The sequence below is a fragment of the Daucus carota genome, chromosome 2 (assembly GCF_001625215.2).
Source record: "Daucus carota subsp. sativus chromosome 2, DH1 v3.0, whole genome shotgun sequence".
NCBI lineage: Eukaryota > Viridiplantae > Streptophyta > Magnoliopsida > Apiales > Apiaceae > Daucus > Daucus carota.
In genome coordinates this window covers 56346532-56370103 of record NC_030382.2, presented here as the reverse complement: position 1 = coordinate 56370103, position 23572 = coordinate 56346532, and the positions used below count along the sequence as shown (strand labels likewise).

Genomic DNA, 23572 nt, shown 5'->3' with positions numbered 1-23572 from the left:
TACACCGGTTTTTTGAAATTCTGAGTTTAACCCGGTTGAATAAAAATCTGGCTAACATCTAAAATCTAATCAAAATATGGATAAAATAGATTATTATTACTATTATTATTATACATTCAATTATTTATATACGATTTTATATTTAATAATTTTACACGTTTACATAACCATGACCGGAAGTCAAAAATATAATATACTTACAAATATAATTAGAATTATCGGAAAGATTATTTACACTAGGCCGATCCAAATATCTGTACAGGGGCAGCTACAAAAACCCCGTTAGATCAAAATCTGCACTGCACTGACCAAAAAGTCTGGCCAGCCCTATTTAGGTCGGGTCAAAACCCGGCCCGGGACTGCACCTCTACTAAGAACCAAACCATTTTTCGATATTTTCAAGTTTTATTTTATTTTTCGATTTTTAATACTCCCTCTGTCCCTCTCATTTCTTTACCGTTACCATTTTGGGATGTCCCTCTCATTTCTTTACATTACCATAAATAGTAAGTTTTTTCATCATTACACCCACTATCTTCCCCCACTATCTCATATTTAACAATAAAAACTAGGGCTGCTCATGGGTTGTCCAACCCGTTAAAACCAACCCAACCCAACCTTAAACTAGGCCGACTAACCCGACCCATTCCAAACCGTGGGTTAATTGGGTTGATTTTTGGTTGAGCCGTTTATAATGGGTTGGGTCGAAATATAACTTTTAAGAAACCTTAAACCAACCCAACCCGGTCATAATACATCTTTAACACTTTGATAGAATATTTTTGGTTCCTCAAGGAACTATATTTACTTATTTGATGATAGAATGTGCAGTGAGTGTAGTGCAATGTGCAGAAACAATTAGAAATAAAGCTTTGTAGTTCAAATCAAACGACTCACATTGCTAGTTCTTATGATTATATATCATGGCAGAAACATTATTTTTAATAGTTATTACTTTATTAAGATTCAGTTGTCCACCTTAGTATGGAAAGAATATCTGCACTCTAAAAGCACATGATATTTTGTATCGGTGCATGTCCTATGTTATTGCTAATTGTACAAAAGAAAATGGTGCAAAACATATTTTGGATTATGCTTATCTTGCAAATTTTTCAACCCGATTAACCCTACCCTAACCAACCCAACCCGTCATACAATTAGTAGGGTTGGGTTTCTAATTATTTTTATGGTTAATGGGTTAAATTTTTGTAACCCGTACTAAATGGGTTGGGTCGCTTGAATGGCTGAAACCGGCCCAACCCAGCCCATGTGCAGCCCTAATAAAAACTACTATTACACCCACTACTTTCCTCCACTATCTCAAATCTATTATTAAATATTGATGGGTCCCACCACTTTACCCACTTTTCATCTAACTTTACTCATTTTTCATACATTGTCTTGGTCTCCGTGTCCCCCTCCAATGTAAACAATTGAGGGGTACGGAGGGAGTAGTTACTTTCTGTTTTTGGTGGTCTCAAATTTCATTTTCAATTTTTCCCGAGTTACTCTGTGTTGGGTTATTTCCGTCTCGCCTTCGCCCCAAGTGCCTTGTGTTCAGGGTCTGGATCCTGCAACGCCGGTTGATCGAATTATATTCAATTTTCTGCTACCACCAATAATTATGTTATTCATGTAAAATCTAGAACCAAATTATGTTTACACCAATAATTATTCTAGACATGTAAAATCTGGAAGACCGGAACCAAATCTTTGTTCAGGCCGACATGTATCATGCCTAAATACCTAAACAAACCCCCTTAAATCCACAATACAGGCCCGTTTAATATCAAAAACAGAATGTTCATCATCATCACTTTGTAGAATATACATGTCAGATCAGAAGGAATAGTTGATCTCCCCTGGCAGAAAAATACAGTTGTACTTTCTTCTGAACAGTGACGAGTTCCCTTGTTAACTAGTGTTCAGCTCTGCTTTTTCGTTAGCCAAACCCTTCTAACAAAGCCATGACATGTAAATGCTTTTCCAGTTGAACAACTCTCACTTCCATCCAAAACTTCAAAATTTCAACAAGATACTGGGTTATCCTCCTCTTCCTCAGCCGTTAATGTGCCCGTCCATGTTTTCATTAGTTCGTGTTCTGGGGGCAATCTAATTCCTGTAACTCAGAAATGACTAGCAAATGGCCACTTTCTCAACCCAGCCTTAATTATTCGTGGACAAAATCAGCATCTTATAGCAGGCAGAACTTACCAGAGATGGCAGAACATTTTACGTTTCTGAGGCAAAGACTATAACCCATTTATAGAAGCCCCAAGAACTCAACTACTATACTGATTTTTCTGATTTTGGGACCCTTGTCCAGGTTGGCCTTGTTGCGGTTGTGGAGCTTGCATGTTATGCGGCTGTGTATTGTAGTTGGTGAAAGTCTGGGAATAAAGAGGATTCAACAGTGCCTACAAATAATACATAAGAAACAGGCTCAGTACAGAGAACCGGAATCAAGAAATGATAGCAGATCTTTTCGTGCCATTAGAAAATGTCTAGTGCTTAGTCTCATGTTAAATAGGTGCAGATGGTGCCACCGTACATAAAAGACACCTGTCAACATGTGCTACTGATAAAAAATAATTATGATATTCATTGAGTGGTCAACAGACAGCAGAGTTGTAAAACCTGAGATTGAAGTTGACTAGCATTGCCCAAGCCAAAGTGGCTATGTGAAACATCTTCTTGTGAAGGATCACTGAATCCAGCCTGCGTAAAGAGGCCCTGTGAACCATGGGCCAGGTAATCCTACAATAAAAAATGATGAAAGAATACTAGTTAATACTCATACTCTAGTGACAAAAGATTGTTTGTGAGATATTCCAAAATTACAGACTCAAAGTTTCACAGAATTTATCATTTCCCTCTGGTGCTAGCTCCCTCCAAATTTGCTATTACCAATAAACATAAATGTCGAAGAAAAACCCAATATGACTTGGGAAACTAAGATGATATTTTGTAGCCCAAGTGTCTAAGTGACACGACCAACCTGAGACATGAACTCATTGCCTGAACCAAAGCGAGAATATCCTGCTTGAGAATTCTGATTCAGGAAGCTACTCGGAAACGCACCTTGTCCTCCCTGTGTTGCATAATCAACAGTATATCCACTTTGAGAAGCCTGCAAGCAATGAATATAAAATGTAAAAAGAGGAGCATAAAATAGGTAATAAGGAACAGAGATCTTGATTACTACATATGCAAACCTGAGTAGAGAAATCGGCCACATTATATGGAACATGTGACCCCTGGCTTTTAAAATCATCTCCCAAGAAATCCTGAAAGCAGTATTTGATGTAAGATTTAGACTAAATTTTAAAAAACAAGTGTTCCTTCACGAAACCCTATTACCTGAGACATTCCGCCAACAGAGAACCCGTCCCGAAATGATTGGTTTGGTTGAACAGTCATCTATTCAAAAGAAGAACCCTCCAAAATGTTTAAAATTTATAAAGAGGAAAAAAAAAGAGGGAAGTAAATGTTGATTGTCATAACAGAACTATAAAGACTTACATTAGAAACATAACTAGGTTGCGACAATGGACCACCGGGAGATGGCTGGCTACTTGGACCCTCCAATGTAGGATAATTGAAATTAGACCCAACACTCCCAACAGCTTGCTGAGAGCCTTGTTGGTGTGGAAGATGATTGCCTATGGGAGCGCCAGCACTGCCACGTCCAGCACCAAAACCTCGACTTCCCTGCTGAGGAAGATGAGGAACAGCTCCAACAGGTCCATGTACAGCACCACGGGCAGGAATAGCATATGGCTGTGGAGGGCCCCCATGATAAGGTGTAATCGGAACACGAGGCATGGGATAACCAGCTGGATGCAGACCGGGTTTATGCGTGCCATTGGGTGGGCCAGGAGGCATGAAAGAGCCTGCAATATATAATGTTTATTCACGACAAAAAAGCTTATAACGGTATGCTGAACTAACACAGGCAAGAATCTTGCACTTCATACTCATCATAGCAGACCAAGTGGACTTAAACTGGAAGACAACATGGAAAAACTAAATTATCCAATCATAAAATACCCCTAGAACGGCTATTTCTCCTCTCAGCATCTGCAGATCCAAAACTATCATTAGGCATCATTCCAGGTCCACCGCCAAAGAAAAGTCTCCGATCATTGTAAATCTGCAAAATGAACGTAGTGTCAGCATATTGCCATTTAAAATAGTGAACAATTATATTCACACGGGAGCTTTACCTTTTTAGGCTTTTGAAACTGCACCATGCTCTGCTTCAAATTATTTAAAGGTCCTTCCACCAAACACTCATGCTCCTGATAAATCAAAGATAGGTAGAGGACCAAGTTAGTGGCAATCAAACGGATACAAAAGTAGCTTTGAATATCTGTGCAGAAATTGAAAATCAAATGTAAGCAAGAGTTGTTTTTGGATTTTGTAAACAGAATATATATAGAACCTCGCCTCCTAAAACATGAGATGAGAAGGTAATATACATTCTCCTACAATCTTACCTATATTTGTTTAGCACATGACTGCACAATCTTACCTATATTTGTGCGGATTTTTTTTTTTTGACAATATTTGTGCGGAATTGGTATATTCCTCTCCATCTATATTACATATTCTTTACCTAGATAGAAATAATATCTGAACAATTCCACAGTAGACGGCCTCAAATGCTAAACAAAGACGTTTAATAAAATCCATATAAATTATGATACTAGACACAATCAAACCATGCAAATCTAATATTCATAAGCAGCCAACAATAATAGAGGCTGGATTGGACCTTATAATGTGTCAGCAAGCCATTCCAAAGTGGTTGTTTGCTAAGAACTTTTGGATTGCCCAGGATGACAATGCCGTAACGGGCACGAGTGAGGGCAACATTAAGCCTTCGTGGATCATTAAGAAATCCGATACCCTGGATGACAAAGAAGTCAGCAAAGAACTTAATAAAACAACAAGATATTACCATATTGACAAGGGTAAAATCAAAAAATAATAGTCAAAAAATCCATACAATTCACAGTTGTAAAAAAACCCACATGACACTCAGAGTTAACTAAAATAATCAGGTGTGACAGTTAAACAACTAGATAGATTGCAACCCATTTGCTTCAAAAAGGTATAGGACCTATAGGCATTTAAAATTTTGACATTTAATAACTACACTAATCTAGACTAGAGCATTCAGAAAAAGACGTGCAAATAAACTTCTGATGAAACCTTTCAAAAAATCCATCAACCATCACCATCCTAAATAATGGGTAATTACTAGTAATTTATACAAAACAAAGATGCAACATCTAATTTCAAAGGGAAAAAAGAGGACAAATGAAGGGGAAGACAAGACTATCAACCGACCTGATGTTCATTACTTCTCACACATGATAATATAATATAATCCTTTTCCCTCCCTTGAAAAGAATCTACACTAGCCACCTGTAAGAATTCAAAGTTAATACTCCATGTTGGAAAATTATAAGTCGCATATAACAGAATCATGGGAGGAGAATCCAAGAAGTACCTCAATTTCTTTGTAAAGTTGCTGTCTTAAAGCACCATTTCTTGACATGTAGTTGACAATGTATGCGCGCTGGCCTTCATACGGTGTTATCACTCCTATCTGTATTTTTTTTTAATGAACAATGTAGTCAAGGCCCATCAACCAAAAGAAGAAAAAAGATGCAAAAGGTCTGATAAACACACCTGACTAGGAATTACACCACTCTTCAAAAAAGTTGTCACAATTTTTTCAACATTTGCAGCTTCAGTCCTGTTCAGATAGGAAGTCCCGCTAGCGCTTATCTCCTCTTGTCCCATCTTAGAAGAAATGATAAATTTCAATACAACAGTGACAAAAGAGAGTAACGACAGTCAAAATATAGCTGCATCTCCCTAGATCAAATGACAAATTCAAATAGTCTCGATGATCCCTACATCTGCATCGCTGACCCTTTTAGTAGATAAAAGTTTCTGTGTTCCTCTTATAAACTTATCCAACATAGACCATCAAACTATTTCATGATATACTGAACTAATTATATCAATTAATATGTGGGTGTGTGGGCACATACGCAGAAAAGAGAACATTTCATAATCGAGAAAATCTGGTCAAAATTAAGACATGAATTACTTCAAAATACCTGCACGTAAAAGAACATAGGCCGATTTGGTACAGGCCAGGGGAAATCAATGCCTGTCGATTGCCTTTCATTTATTGTGACTCCATTCTGAAGGGTACCTTCATAGAAGCTATTCGACGGAAATTCAGAAAGGGATGGATGCATACGGTATTGAACCTGTTCAAGACAACCAAAAAGAATATCGGTTCCGTATCCATAATTTACCCAATCTAACAGTAACAATATCTAATTACAGTAATACCAACTCCAAGGAACCAGAAACATGTTGACTAAAAGAAAAATCTTCCTATCCAACACACTTGGAGATAGCAATAGTAGAAGGATTATAACCTGCAATCTGATTGGTTTTACACCTAGTAGCACCAGACGCTCAAACAAAGACTGTGCAAGTCCAGCACGAGCTGCTTTTTTGCACATTATGACAGGACCAAGTTGGCAATGATCACCAACAAGAACAACCTGATGAAAAGACATGGGAACAGTAACCATTTAAACATTCACACAAAGCACTAGTAAAATACTAAAGTATATGACAAAAAGAATTAGCAACTACCTGCTTTACTCCAAGAACCAATGGAATCAAACACTCTGGCTCAGTTGATTGCGTAGACTCGTCAATTAGGACCTGCAAGAGGTAAATCAGAACTTCAGCTACAAGACCTAAATAATATACGCTATAGAATTTACACATCAATACAAGCATGTCTGATAACATACCTGCCGGAATCGAAAATTTGATAATCTAGGATCACCAGCACCAACACAGGTACAGCATATGACATCAGCACTTTGAGAAATTTCTCTCTCTGTTGCCCGCTTTAGAGCCTTATATTTTTTCTCATCACTGCTGGACAGTTCTCCTGGAAGAGAGAAAAAGTGTTCAGCTTCACAATCAGAGCATTCAAATTTAACAGATTGCAATAATATTTTTGCCATGACTTAAATAAATACAAATGACTATAATTCATTGGCCAAATAGACCAAATTTTGAGCAGACCCATTTATATTACAAATTCAAAATTATATATATAATAGGCCACGAAGTCTCACACTTGCGGTAAATTCTTCGCTATGCAATCTACTTGCGCTCTACCCCTCCCCCCAGGTTTCCGGAAGATGGCTAATGGTCCAATTACATATATTTAAGGGCCTGTAACTCTGCATAAGGGCCTAAATCAATTTTGCCAACCAATCAACTAAGAATATGCTGTGGTTGGCAACTAGAGCTTGTTTATTACATATTAGCTAGGGAGACGTGAAAACTCAATCAGATAGAACAGTATATTCAGTTTGCAGCCCACGCTGGGTAACACGAGTTCAGAATGTGATGAACCGTATAAAAATTCCTCTCATAAAATAATACAACTAAACCTTGCTCATCTTTCAGTTGTTGTAACTTGTGAAGTTCACTCTTTTCAGAGGTATCCAGATGCCTGACCTGCAGTAGAACTATATTCAGATACAAAAATCTAGTAATAAGGTTATTAAACATCTTATGCTATAATAAAATTAGCTCATAAACACACCTGATAATGAAGGGTTAGATGCTCAACAGGAGAACTTACAGCTTCCCTCGATTTTGCACAAAGCCTAACAACCTAGTAAAAAAACATTCTTAAGAAGTAAGGAGCAGCGGTCCAGTATATTACAACTATGTAAAGTACACAAGACTTGTCCTCTAAGATAGAAGAGGCAACCTTGCATGACGGGAAAAAATAATAAAAACTGAAGCCCAATAGGTCATGTCAGTAGCAGCTGACTATGGTAAGAAATTAAAGATCCTTGGTTAAGCGATATAATAGCTGTATACTATTTTTTTTTTTTACCTTTAAGCCAGTAGCACTTATCTTCTCCGCCAATTGGTCCACAGCCACATTACTTGGGGCACAAACCAAGACCTGTCAAGGAAGACAACTTCCACGTTATAAAAAACAACATCATGGAACATGTTGATTAGCATATACATATGTATCAGAACTGCAACTTTACCTGCCCCTGCCCTTGTTTGGCCATATGATAAACAATTGCTGCAGAAGTGACAGTTTTCCCTGTGCCAGGTGGACCTTGAATCAAACTTATTGGCTTTTGAAGTACACTCTTAACAGCAAAAACCTACAAAAGCACCACCTAGTAGTTAGGACCTAAGAACGATCAAACACAGAAATTGCAAGCAAGAAAAGACACAAGGCCGGTCATTCAGCTCCAATGAATGATTTGAAAGTCTTTTGGGAATAATTAGGCAGCAGTTCATCCCTATTTGCATAAGATGCATATTTACAATGAGCATCAAGTCTTCCTCTCACACCTTTTCTGAACCTCATATAAGAAGATACAAATGGGACATGCGCCAAAATTCACCACAGTGATGTTTAGATGTGCTATAAATTTAGCTCTTCCAGACAGTCTAAGTCAAACCTGGTTAAGCATTTTTATTTTGGACATAAATATTAAAGATGTAAGAATTTCTAAGAAGTCAATGCAACTTATAAACTTCAGATAGTATTATCAATCAATTACATGGAAAAAATATTGATACACTACAAACTTAAGACAAGGAATCCATATCGTTGGAGTATCAAACATAAGCAGGTTGTATGATTCTAAGTGGTTGTTTGCTTAACATCTACAACATCCAGGAAATACACCTCATTACAAACAAAACAAGCACTATATTCTAATTATTGAGCTTACTTGAGAAGCATTAAGTTCCGGAAGTCCTGGAGCGCCAAAACGACGAGGCAGGGCATTACGAACCATTTGAACCTCAACTTCATGACCTAACAAATGGTGATAAATGTACCTGATGGAAGTAAAAAAAACAAAGGAGATCAGAACAGAGATATCAAAAAAATTTCTTCCAATATTTGTAAAGGGAAGAACAGTAGGAGACCTACCCGCTAACACTTGTTTCATCCACAGCAAAAGTTTTCATTGCACCCTGCATCCTATCAAAACTTGTGCTCTTCCAAACAAAATCAACACTAAACCCGTGGTTCACATCGACAGGAACTCCCTGCAAACAAAACAATAATAAGGTAGCTGAAGCAAAAGAGATCAGAACACATATAAAATACACCAAACTACCTGACTTGCTCGGAGTTCAAGAGCCACCTCCTCTTGTGCTGTCAACTTTACCTGTTAAAATAAGAGAGAACAGGAAAACAAAGAATACTATAAAATACAGCCCACTGTCCATAAACACGTTTCTTGTAGAGAATATCCCTACTACACTGATTATAACTGGATTGTCTTAAACTATCCTTGATATTTGTAGTGTCTCATATCTAGAAGAAAGAAGATTAAACTTGGACCTAGCTAACAAAGTGCAATTTAGTCCACATAAAAAACCTACCACATGACCCACTGACTGCCAAGCTGGATGAGCAGCATCACCTGAATAACGCAGTCGTAACTCGTCCCCAGGAACAAGGCGCAATTCATTATCTTCCTACAGAAAAAACGACTGGGGAAGATCAAAATATGGAAAGGAAAAATTCAATAGAGCATAAACACTGATAAAAATATATCAAACTGTACTGAAAAGATATCTGGAACTGCATATACAAATTTTAATCAAAGCAGAACTTTTTACCTTCGGAAACACGAAGTATGCTATACGTTTCTTGTTTAAACCAATATCCCACCGTATAGTGAGATTGTCTTTGCTTTGAGATTCTTTCATCATCTGCAGAGCAAAAAATAATATTTTTCCACATAGTTTTGCTTAGATAGGCGTTTGATGTCACAGAATGATAAGCGGAAAACAGCTTGTGTAGCTTGAAACCATCAACTTGTTACTTGGGTAATTTACAGTAATACTGGCAAATAGAAAACTGAACAGAAAGCACAAAAAAAAGGAAGAAAAAGTGAGACATACTTTATCATAATCAGCTTCTAGCTTAATCAGTGGCGCGAAGACATTTTGATACTGCAAAAAGGAAAAGCGCCTCCAGCTTGTCAGCAACTATTGTATGTACAATAAGGAGTGCAACTGCTAATTCCTAATTTATACATTTTCATTCATCTAAACCAGACATTTATCATAAAAATTATGGCAACAAATAGGAGCTGTGAGCATTTGCACCTGATATGCGTCCTCATACTTCAAAGCAACAGGTTGCGGTTCATCATCAACACCAGGCTTCTCAAGATCTTCCAGAGTAGCATCAGGATTAGACTTCCAAAGTTCTTCTACCTTATTAATCTGTTGAGCACTTATCTGCCGTGCTCTCAACTGCTCCTGTTCAGAGGGTACCTGAAAAATATGTTTCATAACTAGTCATTCATTAAGTTAAAATTTAAACCTTCAAAACAGCCTGTATGCAAGTAACAAACACACCAACCTTAACAAGCCACTGTAGGAAACATCGGTCATCAATAAGTGGGCACCATTGACTCAAGTCCCAATTCATGTCCTTCAATGCATTAACATTAAGACAGGGCTCCCTGCAAAGTAGAACAACAACACTCTCTGCTTTGGCGGAAATGAAACCTAGAAGAAACACATTTCGACATCCACAATTGTAACACTCTAAAATTGTCTCTCCCAATGGACTGTCTTTATGAAGACAAACTTCTTTATGTTTTGCCCGCACCTAAAAAATAGAATTTACAAGATCAAGACCCTAACACTGACACTATATCATAATGGGATAACACATTGGACATAATTACTTGGTTAAAGACAGTATTCCTACATTCTACACCGTGAAACTAAGAAAAATAAATATATCAACTACTGATTTAATGAGGCTAGTCCCAAATAACCTCTTCTTCTATAACATACCCATCCTGAAGAATTTTCACTACTAGAATAAATTAACCAGAAACATGACAGTGAACATTCATATATATATATATATATATATATATATATATATATATATATATATATATATATATATATATATATATATATATATATATGTATGTATGTATATAGGGTCCTATTCCAGTACAAACTCCTTACGCTACAAACGTACAAACTGATGATTATGACAATAATATTTAGTGATCAGCCGTTTTTAGTGTTACTAAACTCTAACAACCCCATCTCCATCTCCATCTCCGCCAACTCCACCAACTCCACCTCCACCTCCTTCAGCTCCGCTTCCACTGTCACCTCCATCATCACCACCTCCACCTCCATGCCGCCCGCCCCTTCCATAACCACCACCTCCATGTCCACCTCCATTATTTTCTATCACCACCAAATCCACTCTCACCTCCACCGTGCCCTCCCGCCTCACCTCCGTCACCTCCAGCCTCACCTCTATCGCCTGAAAACACAGCCACATCCCGGTGTCACTGTCACTAGCTTCTGTGCTGTACCCGCTGTTTCACCAATTTCTAAAGTGATAATCACTAATTTATATAGCACAAATCACTAATTTGCAAAGCGAAAATCACAAAAGTATATAGCAGGAGGCGTAAACAGCGGACTTGTGGAGACGTGATGGTGGGTGAATTCGCCTCAACCTCTGCCACTATCATTGTACTATCACCGTTGACACCCCATCACCAACATCACCACTACCAAACCGTAGCATCATCAAATACCAAAAGCACCACAACTTCAGCACTAAATTATATCTATATGTTTGTATCTATCTCAATGGGAACAAAATTCAGTTGTAGCAAACTATATTGATTTACATCGCGGCAGGTTGAGAGAAAGACGGAGGTAAGAGAAACGAGGAGAGAGAGAAAGTAGATCTGATTAAAGGAAGAAAAATGGATTACTGTGTATGAGTTTTGTTATTTTTATATATGGTTTGTAGTTTGTATTTTAAGATTGGTTTGTATTTGAGCACTCCCCTATGTATATATATATATATATATATATATAGAGAGAGAGAGAGAGAGATAGGTAGATGGATAGATAGATAGATATAGACAGAATAGATATAGGTAGATAGTACAAATTAAGTTAAGTGTCAAGATAACTAAACACAGAGAAACTAAGGCACATTCTAGATGGTATCTATAAATATATGGTGAGTTGCCAATAAAACATATCAGAAGAGTACAATTGGTCTCACGTATGCAAAATATACAACCATGAGTTAATATAGAACTGGTCTTTCTAACATTCTAAGATAAACCCAAGGCATCCAGAGTCGACCGGTTTTTGGAACCTTATTCTCGCTCTAAAACAGTAACCTGAACTCCGAAGGCATCTGTTAATAGTCATAGAGTTCGGATATTTTTAAGGCGAAGAGAAAACTGATTATCAAATCAATTGCTCAGATATATTAACATGTTTCAAAGGGGTGAAAAGACTATATTATACATTTTGTTCTATTGTCGCAGGTAAGCCACACATCAGACAACAAAAGAGGTGAGGTATGTCAAGAAATTAAAAAATTAATTTAGTTTTTTCTTATGTTATTATTTAGAAAAAGAGAGTATTGTACATTACCATAAAGCTCATCTGTAAGATGGATAAAAAGACTATTAGGAATAATCTAATTTATGGTAGTCTGATATAACAAAAGATTTTTTTTTCTTTCCTATTACAATGTTACTTTTTAACTAAGTTGTAAAGTTCTGCACTTATATAAGGGAATGCAATATTCTTGTTGGAACTGAGATTTTTCTCATACGGGTTGCGATCTAGGAAGCAAGGGTGCAGCAGTTAAGCAGTGTTCGTCAGCCATCCCGCAAATTTTTATTTCATGGCTATAGAAATTGACAGTATAGAAAGGCAACTGCCGCTAACATTCACACTGAACTTAGGAGTTTGCTGGTTGTGGTAATAAAATCAGGTGGCCAAAAAATGACAACGCGACCTATCAGAAACCATGAGGACAGTAAATCACATGGTTGCACCATGTCTTAAATTGTACAAGAAAATCACCACCTCTTCAGTGTATAATGCTTACAAAAGGTAGATTTGTAATGAAGTTTATACGAGCAACGAAATGGTGAAACACGTCATTTTTCTAGGAAGACAAGTTGCAAAGTGCTACAGTATGAACATATATTGTTCTCTCCATGTTGCTTCCGTAATGGAGTTGAAATTGATGTCTTGAAATTGTAATATAGATACTACAGAACTCCTTGATGAGTTTTTCCCCACATTAGAGCAGGTAGAAATTATTTAGTTCAGGAATAAAATTTGATTCTAATTTAATATAATGTTAAATTTAATTATTAGATATAGATTTTCCGCAATATATTAGGTTATGGTAATAGGAAAATTCCTTTTCCTCATAATGCTCATGCTTCGGGTTTTATTCCAATAAAAGGAAATATCTTATCTTATTACTAGAATATTTGGAATATTGGAAGTACGATTGTACTGTTGCCGTGGGTAGCAATCCCAAACAAATTCTTCCAGATCATGAATCTAAATCTTGGGAGAGAAGTGCATCACCAAACTAGCAAATTTCGGATTCTCATAACTAATCAACCGACACTTGTCATTTTTTATTGTTTTCCTTTCTTTCGCTTTTCATGTGATGACAAGGACAATTTTCTTTCCATGTGATATATGTGGTCATTCCTTATATATTAATCCTTTTTCCAACATATCTTTAATGAAAATAAACAAACAAATTTATCATCACCAAAAGCTTAAATGAAAGCAAGAGATATTCCTTTTGTTGTTCAATATAGTCAGGAGATCATTTTCCATTTTTTAGGTTTTCTTTAATCTAATTCATGTACAAGAACCCTCACAAAAAAAATCATGTACAAGAAGTAGATTCTATAGTTAGTCTGCTCTTCAATGTTTTACTTGTGTTTCCTAATTCTACATTTTAGTCTATAAATCTAATGAACATAATATACAACGTTTCAAAGATGACTAAGTCTAGTAAAATGCCATGTTTTAAAATCTTCAAAAGACCACACATATACATACATAATTAGACATGGAATCAACTATATACACTTTCAGACTAGCTAAGCATCAAGAACTTGTTATTAGATCAACAAGAATGTTCAACTATAAACATCCATCACTTATTATTCGTGCCAAAACAAAGTCAAGAAACGCAAATACTGGCAAGAAAATAAATATTAACAAAACCAAAGTCAATTAAAAATGCAAATACTAACCAGATGATTGACGATATGCGACCCCGAGGTACTCCCTCTCGAATTACAAAACCACTTCCTACAAGAAGGCACATTACACCTAACAACACACGCCGGATTCTGCACTCCACAATAACGACACGCGTGCTCCGTAAAATCGCCTTTCCCAAACTCATAACTATCATCATCACCAGTCTCCTCAAACGTCAATCCACTCATCCCCGCCGCTATCGCCTCCACCGCCGCCTGATTACTACTCCCGCCTCCTCTACTCTTCCCGCCGTTCCCGGAGCCCGGCGAGGCGTCGGAGTGATGGTCCGACAAATTCGCTTCGGCAACGGAGTCGGAAGGTGTGGGCCACGCGGAGCCGCGGATTGGCTGGGAGAGCTCGTGAAATTCGGGGTAATCGAAGTCGTCATCATCGGCGTGGGTATTGAACTCGAGGAAAGTGTAGGCATCGTTGCCGATGTCGGGTTGAGATGCGGTGTCGTATAGGTTGTTTGATTGAGAGTCCATTAGAGCTAGGGCTAGGGTTTGAGATTGATTCAATTGAATTGATTAATTTGGGGGTAGGGTTTGGTTTTGAAGACAATACACGAGGATTACAGGGGCCGGGGGTGAGATTGTTTCGACAAGAGAAATTGGCACGTGACATACGCGTGCGCATCCGCATTGTTTTAAAATGAGAAAATAGATTTTTTTGTCACCCAACTAATTATATTTTTAGGAACCTATCACTCAACTAATTTCTTTTTCCTTTTAGTCACTGATGTTAGGTTCGGATATTTTTTTGCCACTAAAATTAGGTTCGGATTTGATTATTAGCATTATATTAATTCTTTGTAGTATTATTAAAATATAGTAGTAATTTGTAATATTTTGATGATTTGATGTATGTCTATACTTTTATGTACTCAAGAACATTTATATTGGGTGATACGAGTTTGACACGCATTTTACATTTTCTAAAAGATGTAATCTCATAAATTATTTTATTTTTTCTTCCGAATAAAAATTTCTTATACGCAAAAAGAAAATCTTATAAATCATCGAAGAATAAGTTTTCCTCTCTATTTATTTATCTTTATCTTGAAAATTATAATAAAATAAAGTTATTAAAATTTATGAGGATATATTTAAGAGGGATCTTAGGCTGAACTAGTCGATTGAAACTTTAATAGTGAAAGATGATGCATCGTATCACTCAACTAGACTTTATTTAGTTAGGGAGAGGATGAATTATGTGAAGTCATTGATTCCATATTGATGATTTAATTAATTTTTAGAATTCTAATTATAATTTTTCATGATTTAAAATATTATTTTATCACCTCTTTTATGTTATTATTGCTATATATAAGGATATAAACATACGTCACATTATCAAATATTATATACTATCGCTATGTATTAATGATGTTACAACAAATTATCACAATGCTAATAATCATATCCGAACCTAAGTTAGTGACCAAAAACAAATCCAAACCTAACATTAGTGACTAAAAGAAAAAAAAAAATAGTTGAGTGGTAAATTTCTAAAAACATAATAAGTTGGGCGGCAAAAAAATCAATTTTCCCTTTTAAAATTTGTTTTAATAATAGAGTTAATTAGTGCATGAGTTAAGTTCTAGGGAGACCACTTTTTTTGGAGACCGTGCAGACCATTTATGTTCTGTAATTAAAATATTGCATAAAAACATTGCAAAACTCATAATTTTGCAAATCATGTTATACAAAGATCATTATATCATTTAAAATCTTGAATATCATGCATGTTTTGCACGTAGAATATTAGAAAAATGTTTTATCCTGTCGAATATGTTTAGTTTGCTGAACATTTGTTTAATTTGCAGAACATACATATTCTACTTATTAAATATAGATGTTCTTCGATGTTTTTAATGAATTAGTGATACATGTAGAACATACTTCACAAAATAATGTATTCTACAGTATTTTGATTTGCAAAATTATGAGTTTTGCAATGCTCTTATGCGATATTTTACTTGCAGAACATAAGTGGTCTCCACGGTCTCAAAAAAAAAAGTGGTCTCCATAGAACTTTCCTAATTAATTTACTTCAAAAAAAAAAAGAGTTAATTACACTTTATAACCCCTAGATTTGCTCCGAACGTAGTTTAGTACCTGAATTTTAAAACGTGGCAATATGCACCCTACACTTAACATTCTTGTGCAAGTTGTAACCCCTATTCACTATTCGGTCCAAATTTGTCTTTAACTGTTTGAAGGTAACAGTGTGTATATTAGTTCCTAACCGCTACTTTACCTAGGGGTGGCAATATTGGACTCGACACGAATTCAACCTGCAAAATACGAATTCGGGTTGGGTTTTTCGGGTTTGAGTCAAATTCGGGTTGACCCAAAATCAACCCAGAAAAAACGGATCATTTTCGGGTCGAATTCGGGTTACCCGAAATTGACCGAAAATTAATATATAATATAAATATTATATTATTTTATAAAATTTACTACTTAAATTTAACATAAAATTATTTAATTTAATAAAAAATAATTTATTTGGATTAAAATAATATTTATTTATTATTAAAAAAAATTATTAATAAATATTAATTTTCGGGTCGGGTTCGGGTTACCCGCGGGTAGTGCAGGTCGGGTTCGGGTTGGGTATTCTGACCCATTAAAATTTCAGGTTGGGTAAATTTTTTGACCCGCGACTGTCAAACCGATCCAAAATTACCAGCCCGTCTTTACACGATGACCCCACAAAAATTATGTATTATACTCAAAATATTATATATAACCTCCACTCCAATCTTCTAAGGCCAAGTCCCAACCAGGACCATCATCCTTTCTTGTTTTTGATTTTTAATTTATTTATTTTTTGAAATTATGATTTTTATTTTATTAATTGTACTCGGTGACCTTATTTTAATGTAATATCATATACAGTTTTTTTTTTGATGCAATATCATATACAGTTATATGACATCTTGTCATAAATTATTATTTATTTATTGAAATAAGAAGAATAATGATGTATGAATAAAATTAATAAATGAATAAAATTCTTGAATTTTAAATATATACAGTAGTTTTTATTTTATCAAGAATTCATTTTTAGAATTTCGAAAAGAAAGCAAACTCTCCATACACGCCCCGGCTAACTTCCCCATTTCTCCCCTTTCTACGCTCACAATTACACTGTATGTATTTATACGTATATACTACTAGCTTGGACTGTTGAGCATTAAATTTTGAAAAACAAAAATCACCTGGGAGAAAGCTAGGGTTTTAGAGAGATTGAGAGAGAGAGACAGAGAGAAAGAGAAAGAGATGGACGTTTTGATCGCGCTGGTTAATCGTATCCAAAGAGCTTGCACTGTTCTCGGAGATTTTCCCGATGATCGGAATTCTCTCCCGTCGCTTTGGGACTCCCTCCCGACGATCGTCGTTGTTGGCGGTCAGGTACATTCTCCTCTCCTCCCTAATCTCTCGTAGTATATAATCATCACATGTAAAAGCATTATATTACGTGTGTGTGTGTGTGTTAGTGTGTGTAAATAGCTTGTGCATTGATTTGATGTTCGTTGTTGCTGTTGATTGTGTAGAGTTCTGGAAAGTCTTCGGTGTTGGAGAGCTTTGTTGGCCGTGATTTTCTGCCCCGGGGATCAGGTATTTTCGATGTATAATTTCGTAATCTGAATGTGTTATTTGTGTTTTATTATTTATCACGTTGTTTACTTTTCGTTTCCGGCTCCAATTGTCCAATGTTGATAAGCATGGTGTGTAATTGTACATCACGGACACTAAATGCAGGCTCTCACGTAATGCGGTTTTTCGGTTTTAGGCTAATCTAATGTAAGGTGGTGGAACTGTTGATACTTGTAGTTGTGATAGAGAAAGAATATTGGTTGCTTAGTTTATTTGACAGGGGACAAGCCTGACAATTGCTTAAATTTTTTGTATTATAACGTGGCTTAATTTTATTGTTCTAAATTCTGATGGATATAACATGGTTTTAAGGATTGTATGTTAAAGAAATTATTAAATTCAATTTGCATCTTTGGTCTGAATTTATGAGGAAGCATCGAAAGGCTAATTATTGGATTGTACATATATTATGTGTTGGTTTCAGGGATTGTGACAAGGAGGCCTTTGGTTTTACAACTGAATAAGATAGACGAGGGACAACAAGACTACGCTCAGTTTCTTCACACTGGGAATAAAAAGTTTACTGACTTTTGTATGTCATATTACTTCTAGTACTGTGTATATCAAAATTTCTGCGCAAAGTCCATTTTATCTACCTATTTATTTAAACATGTAACCAAGGATATGTCTCCTTCGTTTTGTTTTGTTATGGTATGTAAATAAATTGAGATTTTCACACACTGGATAGAGATACATTAGTTAACTGATATTGAGATTAAATTCTATATGACTGTAAGTTGTAACTGTTATTTTGGTTAATTACTGTCATTTGAAACACATATCAGTAATGGATTATCTTGCTATCAAGTGTATCTAAAGTAATTGTTTACAAGATCCAGTTTAGCTAGTCAGGCCAGTAGGACACGTACGTATCTGCATGTTATTATCAGCCATGCTGCATCTATTGCTTTTGTAACTGTGTACTCATTTTTTTTTTTGTTATTAAAATGATGGCTGACTTTGATACTTCCTTTGCATGTTCCTTATTATGTAGCTGCTGTAAGGAAAGAAATTGAGGATGAAACTGACAGAGTGACTGGAAAGAAGAAGCAGATTTCTCCGCTGCCTATTAATCTTAGCATTTACTCACCAAATGGTAGTTCTTTTTTTTTTTTTTAATGAGAAATTGGGATCATATTTTAAATGTTTTTAGTTTCTAAAAAATAAGAGAACTTTCTTATACAATATGTAGTGCTTACTGCAACAACAATAACAACAAATATTTACATACGTTTATAATTTCTCCTTCCTCTTGGTGCAATATCCGGGCAATCTGTTCTATATGTTATACATGCTCACAAGATTCAGTAAACCATATCTGGTTCTCCTACAAATATCCACATATCCTATGTGTCACAAACAATATACTCTTCAATTTCTCTTCGCCAAGGAGCACTATTATACCCACGCCATGCATTAAGCCATTTCACTCGAAGGGGCTTTGCAAAGTTGCTATTGGAACTATTGCTTAATTGTCTCATAAATTCACCAGATTTTATGTTTTCAACTTTTTTTTTTTTGCCTATCTTCTTATGACTTTGTTTTTAAGAAGGTTACCTTTTAATTTATTGGCAGTTGTGAACTTAACGCTGATTGATCTACCTGGTTTGACTAAGGTTGCTGTAGGTATTACACCACAACTTCTTGTTCTTGTTGCACACACCTTTATTTTGCTAGTTCCTCCCTTCAAGAATTGTTAATTTAAACTGAATTTTGACAGAGGGGCAACCAGATGGTATCGTTCAAGAAATAGAGAACTTGGTTCGTTCATATGTGGAGAAGGTAACAATTATCTACGATTACTACTATGCAATCAAGTAGGAGGGTTTACATTCTTCCCCTGGTAGCATTGATATATAAATTCATTATGTTGAAAATTTTAGTCTACACATGAACTAATTAACAAGGTAAAGCATATTAAATATGAATTGAAGTCTTTAGAGTAGTATTATGTTATCTGGACAAGAGCTCTTCCATTATTATGTTCTAGTGTAGCTGACATTGCCAGTTCTGTCTAACTTGTAGAAAACAATATGGTGTTGTAATTCACCTAAAAAGGTTCCTCAATGTAGGTGAAGTTAATTGAAAGTAATGCTGATTATGGGCTTAGAGCCTTAATGGGAAATTTATGCATTACTGGTTTATTCATTTTATGATTTTTGAAAATTTTCTTATCTCATTATTTATGTAATTTGTTTTGGGTTGTAGCCAAATTGCATTATATTAGCTATAACTCCTGCTAATCAAGATGTTGCCACATCTGATGCGATGAAGCTTGCTCGGGAAGTTGATCCCAAAGGTACAGGTTTTTTTAATCTCTGTCCATCTATCATTCTTATATCTCCAGGTAAATCATTTTTATAACTAAGTGTTGCAAGTAATTACATTATTTTGGTTACTTTATTAGGTGAAAGGACATTTGGTGTGTTAACAAAGCTTGATTTGATGGATAAAGGAACAAATGCACTGGATGTAAGTTCTCCCTTATAAGATTCATAATAAATGTAGTTACTTACACATATAAGAATAGACACCTATTACGCAAAGCAATCAGGTTTTCTGTGGTGTGTTTAAGCCTTCTAAACACAAAGTTGAAGGTTTTGATTATTTCTTTGAATATATATATACACACATACACATAGTTCCTCTTTAATTACTTTGCTTTGATGGCTTAAGAGTTTAGGTACATAATCAGCGGTTACGCATTACCTGGATCGGTGAAGTTCATTTTATTAAATAGCAGTGAAGCAATCAAGCTTAAAATATTAATATAATAGGTGCTAGTGACTGTCAAAATTATTGTTCTTATAACTGCACATATTTCACGTTGTCACCCCATAATAACCACACCGTGGACAACATATATGAAGCTTGTGTTGTTTAAACATTGATATATGTTATATCTAAGGTTCTTGAAGGAAGATCATACCGGCTTCAACACCCTTGGGTTGGAGTTGTCAACCGCTCACAGGCTGATATTAACAGAAATGTTAATGTCAATGCTGCACGCCTTAGTGAGCGCGAATTTTTTGCCACCAGTCCTGATTATGCACACATACATGGCAGATTGGGGTCAGAATATCTTGCAAAACTTCTCTCAAAGGTACTGTTTCGGCATCATAACCTATGATATCTCTTATAATTTCCCTTGACACATTAGGATTGTTTGACACATTTGCTTTAAACTTGTTTCAGCAATTAGAGACAGTTATTAAAGCTCGTTTACCAGGTATTACGTCCATGATAAGCAAAAGAATTGAAGATCTTGAAGCAGAGTTGGATCATCTTGGTAGACCTACAGCTATAGATGCCGGGGTAAGAGATTTGCAAACTTTTCTAATATTTGGTTACAAGTTCAATTTTTTTCAGATGGTTCTTTGTATTTGATAGGCCCAGTTATACACCATCCTGGAGCTCTGCCGTGCATTTGATAGAATCTTCCACGAGCACCTTGATGGAGGGTAACTTAATAAATCCCCCCCCCCCCCCCCCCCCCTCCTCTCTCATATGCTCCTGCATTTGTTCCTTTTATAGTGCTAATACCTGTTTCAAGATTGTCATTACCACTAAAACTGTTATTATACCTTAACCAAGTGCCTCCTGGCTCCAGTGGGCATATTTTAATGTTCAAGCTTCCTATGAAAGTGATCTCTTAATTTGACAAACTAATTGCTATTCACTTGATTAGGCGACCAGGAGGAGACCGGATCTATGAAATTTTTGACTATCAGCTTCCATCTGCTCTCAAGAAGCTTCCGTTAGATCGTCATCTTTCACTACAGAATGTAAAGAGAGTGGTTTGTGAGGCAGATGGGTACCAACCCCATTTGATAGCCCCTGAACAAGGTTATAGACGCCTTATCGAAGGCGCTTTAAATTTTTTTCGAGGCCCAGCTGAAGCTTCAGTTGATGCAGTAAGTGTGTTGTCTAACATTGAACTCCTTGTTACAAGGATGCATTCGAAAACTTATATGTTATGTGGTTCTGCTTATGTCTTCAAAAACCCAGAGATGAGCTCTTTTAAGGCTGCTAGTCATAGGTGTACTCTAAATTTGCATGTTAAATATTACGGTGAGCGCCTTTAGCTTGGGTTTACAGTTGTTAGATCAGATACGGGATGCATTTTCTTTTTTTCCTTTTGCATTTCTTTTTCAATCAAATATAGGATATAGCTTCTTCATTTTGGAAAAGGTATGATCATCCCTCATGATGAACTCAGCAAATTGATACAAACTATTCATAAAACATTGTACAGTTTTAGTCTTATAAGGAGTTTTAGTCTTATAAGGCTGGTATCGTGTGCTTGTGTGTAATTTTTGAAATGTTGATAGATCATAATTCTCTGCATCAAACATGTTAATGCCATTATACTGTAACAGGTTCACTTCATTCTCAAGGAACTTGTTAGGAAATCTGTCGGAGAAACTAAGGTTTGTTTCCACCTTTACAACATGGGTAATTTATTAATGGGAAGGTTGGTATCATACATGTGTTCTTAGTGCAGGAGTTAAAACGCTTCCCAACTCTTCAAGCAGACTTGGCAGCAGCTGCCAATGCAGCACTAGAGAGGTTCCGTGATGCAAGTAAAAAGTATGTCTTGTTCCTCGTGGACATGGAATCTAGTTATTTGACTGTAGATTTCTTCCGTAGACTTCCTCAGGAAGGGGAAAGAGTAGGAAATCCAACTGCTGCTGCTGTGGATAGATACACAGAGGACCACTTCAAGGCAATAAGTACCAATGTATCCTCTTATATTAGCCAGGTGTGTGATAGTTTTAGGAGGACAATTCCAAAAGCGGTTGTTCATTGCCAAGTTCGTCAAGCCAAACAAGCTTTATTGGATCACTTCTACACAAAAGTGGGGAGATACGAGGTATTCATCTCCTTGTTTGTTTGCTCTTTGCTTTAAACAAATACCACCAAGCCCCATAATAAAAATAACAAAAATGTGATCCAAACATATAAAATGAAGTTGAGGGAAAAGTTGTAATTATGTTATTATTTACTTCAGTTGGCATTAGCTTTGGCACTTAAATGTTCACTTGTTATCTGTCTATAATTTGTTTATCTGATCCTTTAGACCGCGGAGTTTGCACGACTACTTGATGAAGATCCGGTATTGTTGGAGAGAAGGCAGCGTTTTGCAAGGAGACTGGATTTATATAAATCTGCGAGGAACGAAATTGATTCAGTACTGTGGGCAAGATGAGATGTATATTCTGTAAAGCTTCCTTCTGCTGATTTGTTGTCTTCAACTATGGTTGTCAAGGTCAAATGATTGAGCAGTATTTTACTCTTCAGTCTGGCTTTAGTTTTATTCATATTATAAATTGATAGAGGTAGTTCTACTATATGTAGTTTTTTTCCCCCGGAATTATAAGTTTTAATTGGATTATATAGTGAAAAGATTGGCATTGAATTGTATAAGGCTATTGGCTTGATATTCACCCTTTTTTCAAAAGCCAAGATTTTAATTAGCCTCCCTGAGTGTCTTCCTGATATTTCTATCTGCATGTATGTTCAATTGCATGGAAGTATGGTATGCATTATGCATATATCAGCTACACCGAAGAGGCCTTCTTCGGGTCTTTTCAATACTCTGATGTATAGAGTTTCAACACTTGAAAAAATTCGGTACCTTATGTATATATAGGATCTCATGTCGTGATGCATATTGAAGTGGCATCTTTATGCCG

The 23572-nt window shown here is 36.0% G+C and overlaps 2 protein-coding genes across 2 annotated transcripts; one reads left to right on the top strand and one right to left on the bottom strand.

Annotated features, from left to right (window-relative positions):
- Positions 1 to 1602: 1602 nt before the first annotated feature.
- LOC108209116 (regulator of nonsense transcripts 1 homolog) lies at positions 1603 to 14822 on the bottom strand. Its single transcript, XM_017379864.2, has 29 exons — positions 14202 to 14822; positions 10481 to 10732; positions 10222 to 10392; positions 10015 to 10065; positions 9730 to 9822; positions 9490 to 9585; positions 9222 to 9272; positions 9032 to 9150; positions 8829 to 8937; positions 8127 to 8249; positions 7964 to 8035; positions 7664 to 7735; positions 7509 to 7575; positions 6855 to 6997; positions 6691 to 6762; positions 6468 to 6596; positions 6138 to 6293; positions 5701 to 5814; positions 5519 to 5617; positions 5356 to 5433; positions 4778 to 4912; positions 4227 to 4301; positions 4051 to 4153; positions 3523 to 3893; positions 3361 to 3420; positions 3216 to 3287; positions 2999 to 3130; positions 2638 to 2757; positions 1603 to 2417 (listed from the first exon to the last, which is right to left on the bottom strand). The coding sequence occupies exons 1-29, from the start codon at positions 14694 to 14696 to the stop codon at positions 2283 to 2285; spliced, it is 3765 nt and encodes a 1254-aa protein (XP_017235353.1). The 5' UTR covers positions 14697 to 14822; the 3' UTR covers positions 1603 to 2282.
- A 2583-nt stretch (positions 14823 to 17405) lies between these two features.
- Positions 17406 to 23337, top strand: LOC108208179 (phragmoplastin DRP1E-like). Its single transcript, XM_064088383.1, has 15 exons — positions 17406 to 17630; positions 17774 to 17837; positions 18301 to 18408; positions 18871 to 18972; positions 19452 to 19502; positions 19597 to 19658; positions 20085 to 20175; positions 20284 to 20348; positions 20785 to 20979; positions 21072 to 21191; positions 21267 to 21337; positions 21565 to 21790; positions 22256 to 22306; positions 22381 to 22749; positions 22957 to 23337. Exons 1-15 carry the CDS (start codon positions 17499 to 17501, stop codon positions 23083 to 23085), a joined length of 1836 nt encoding a protein of 611 aa, XP_063944453.1. The 5' UTR covers positions 17406 to 17498; the 3' UTR covers positions 23086 to 23337.
- Positions 23338 to 23572: the final 235 nt, after the last annotated feature.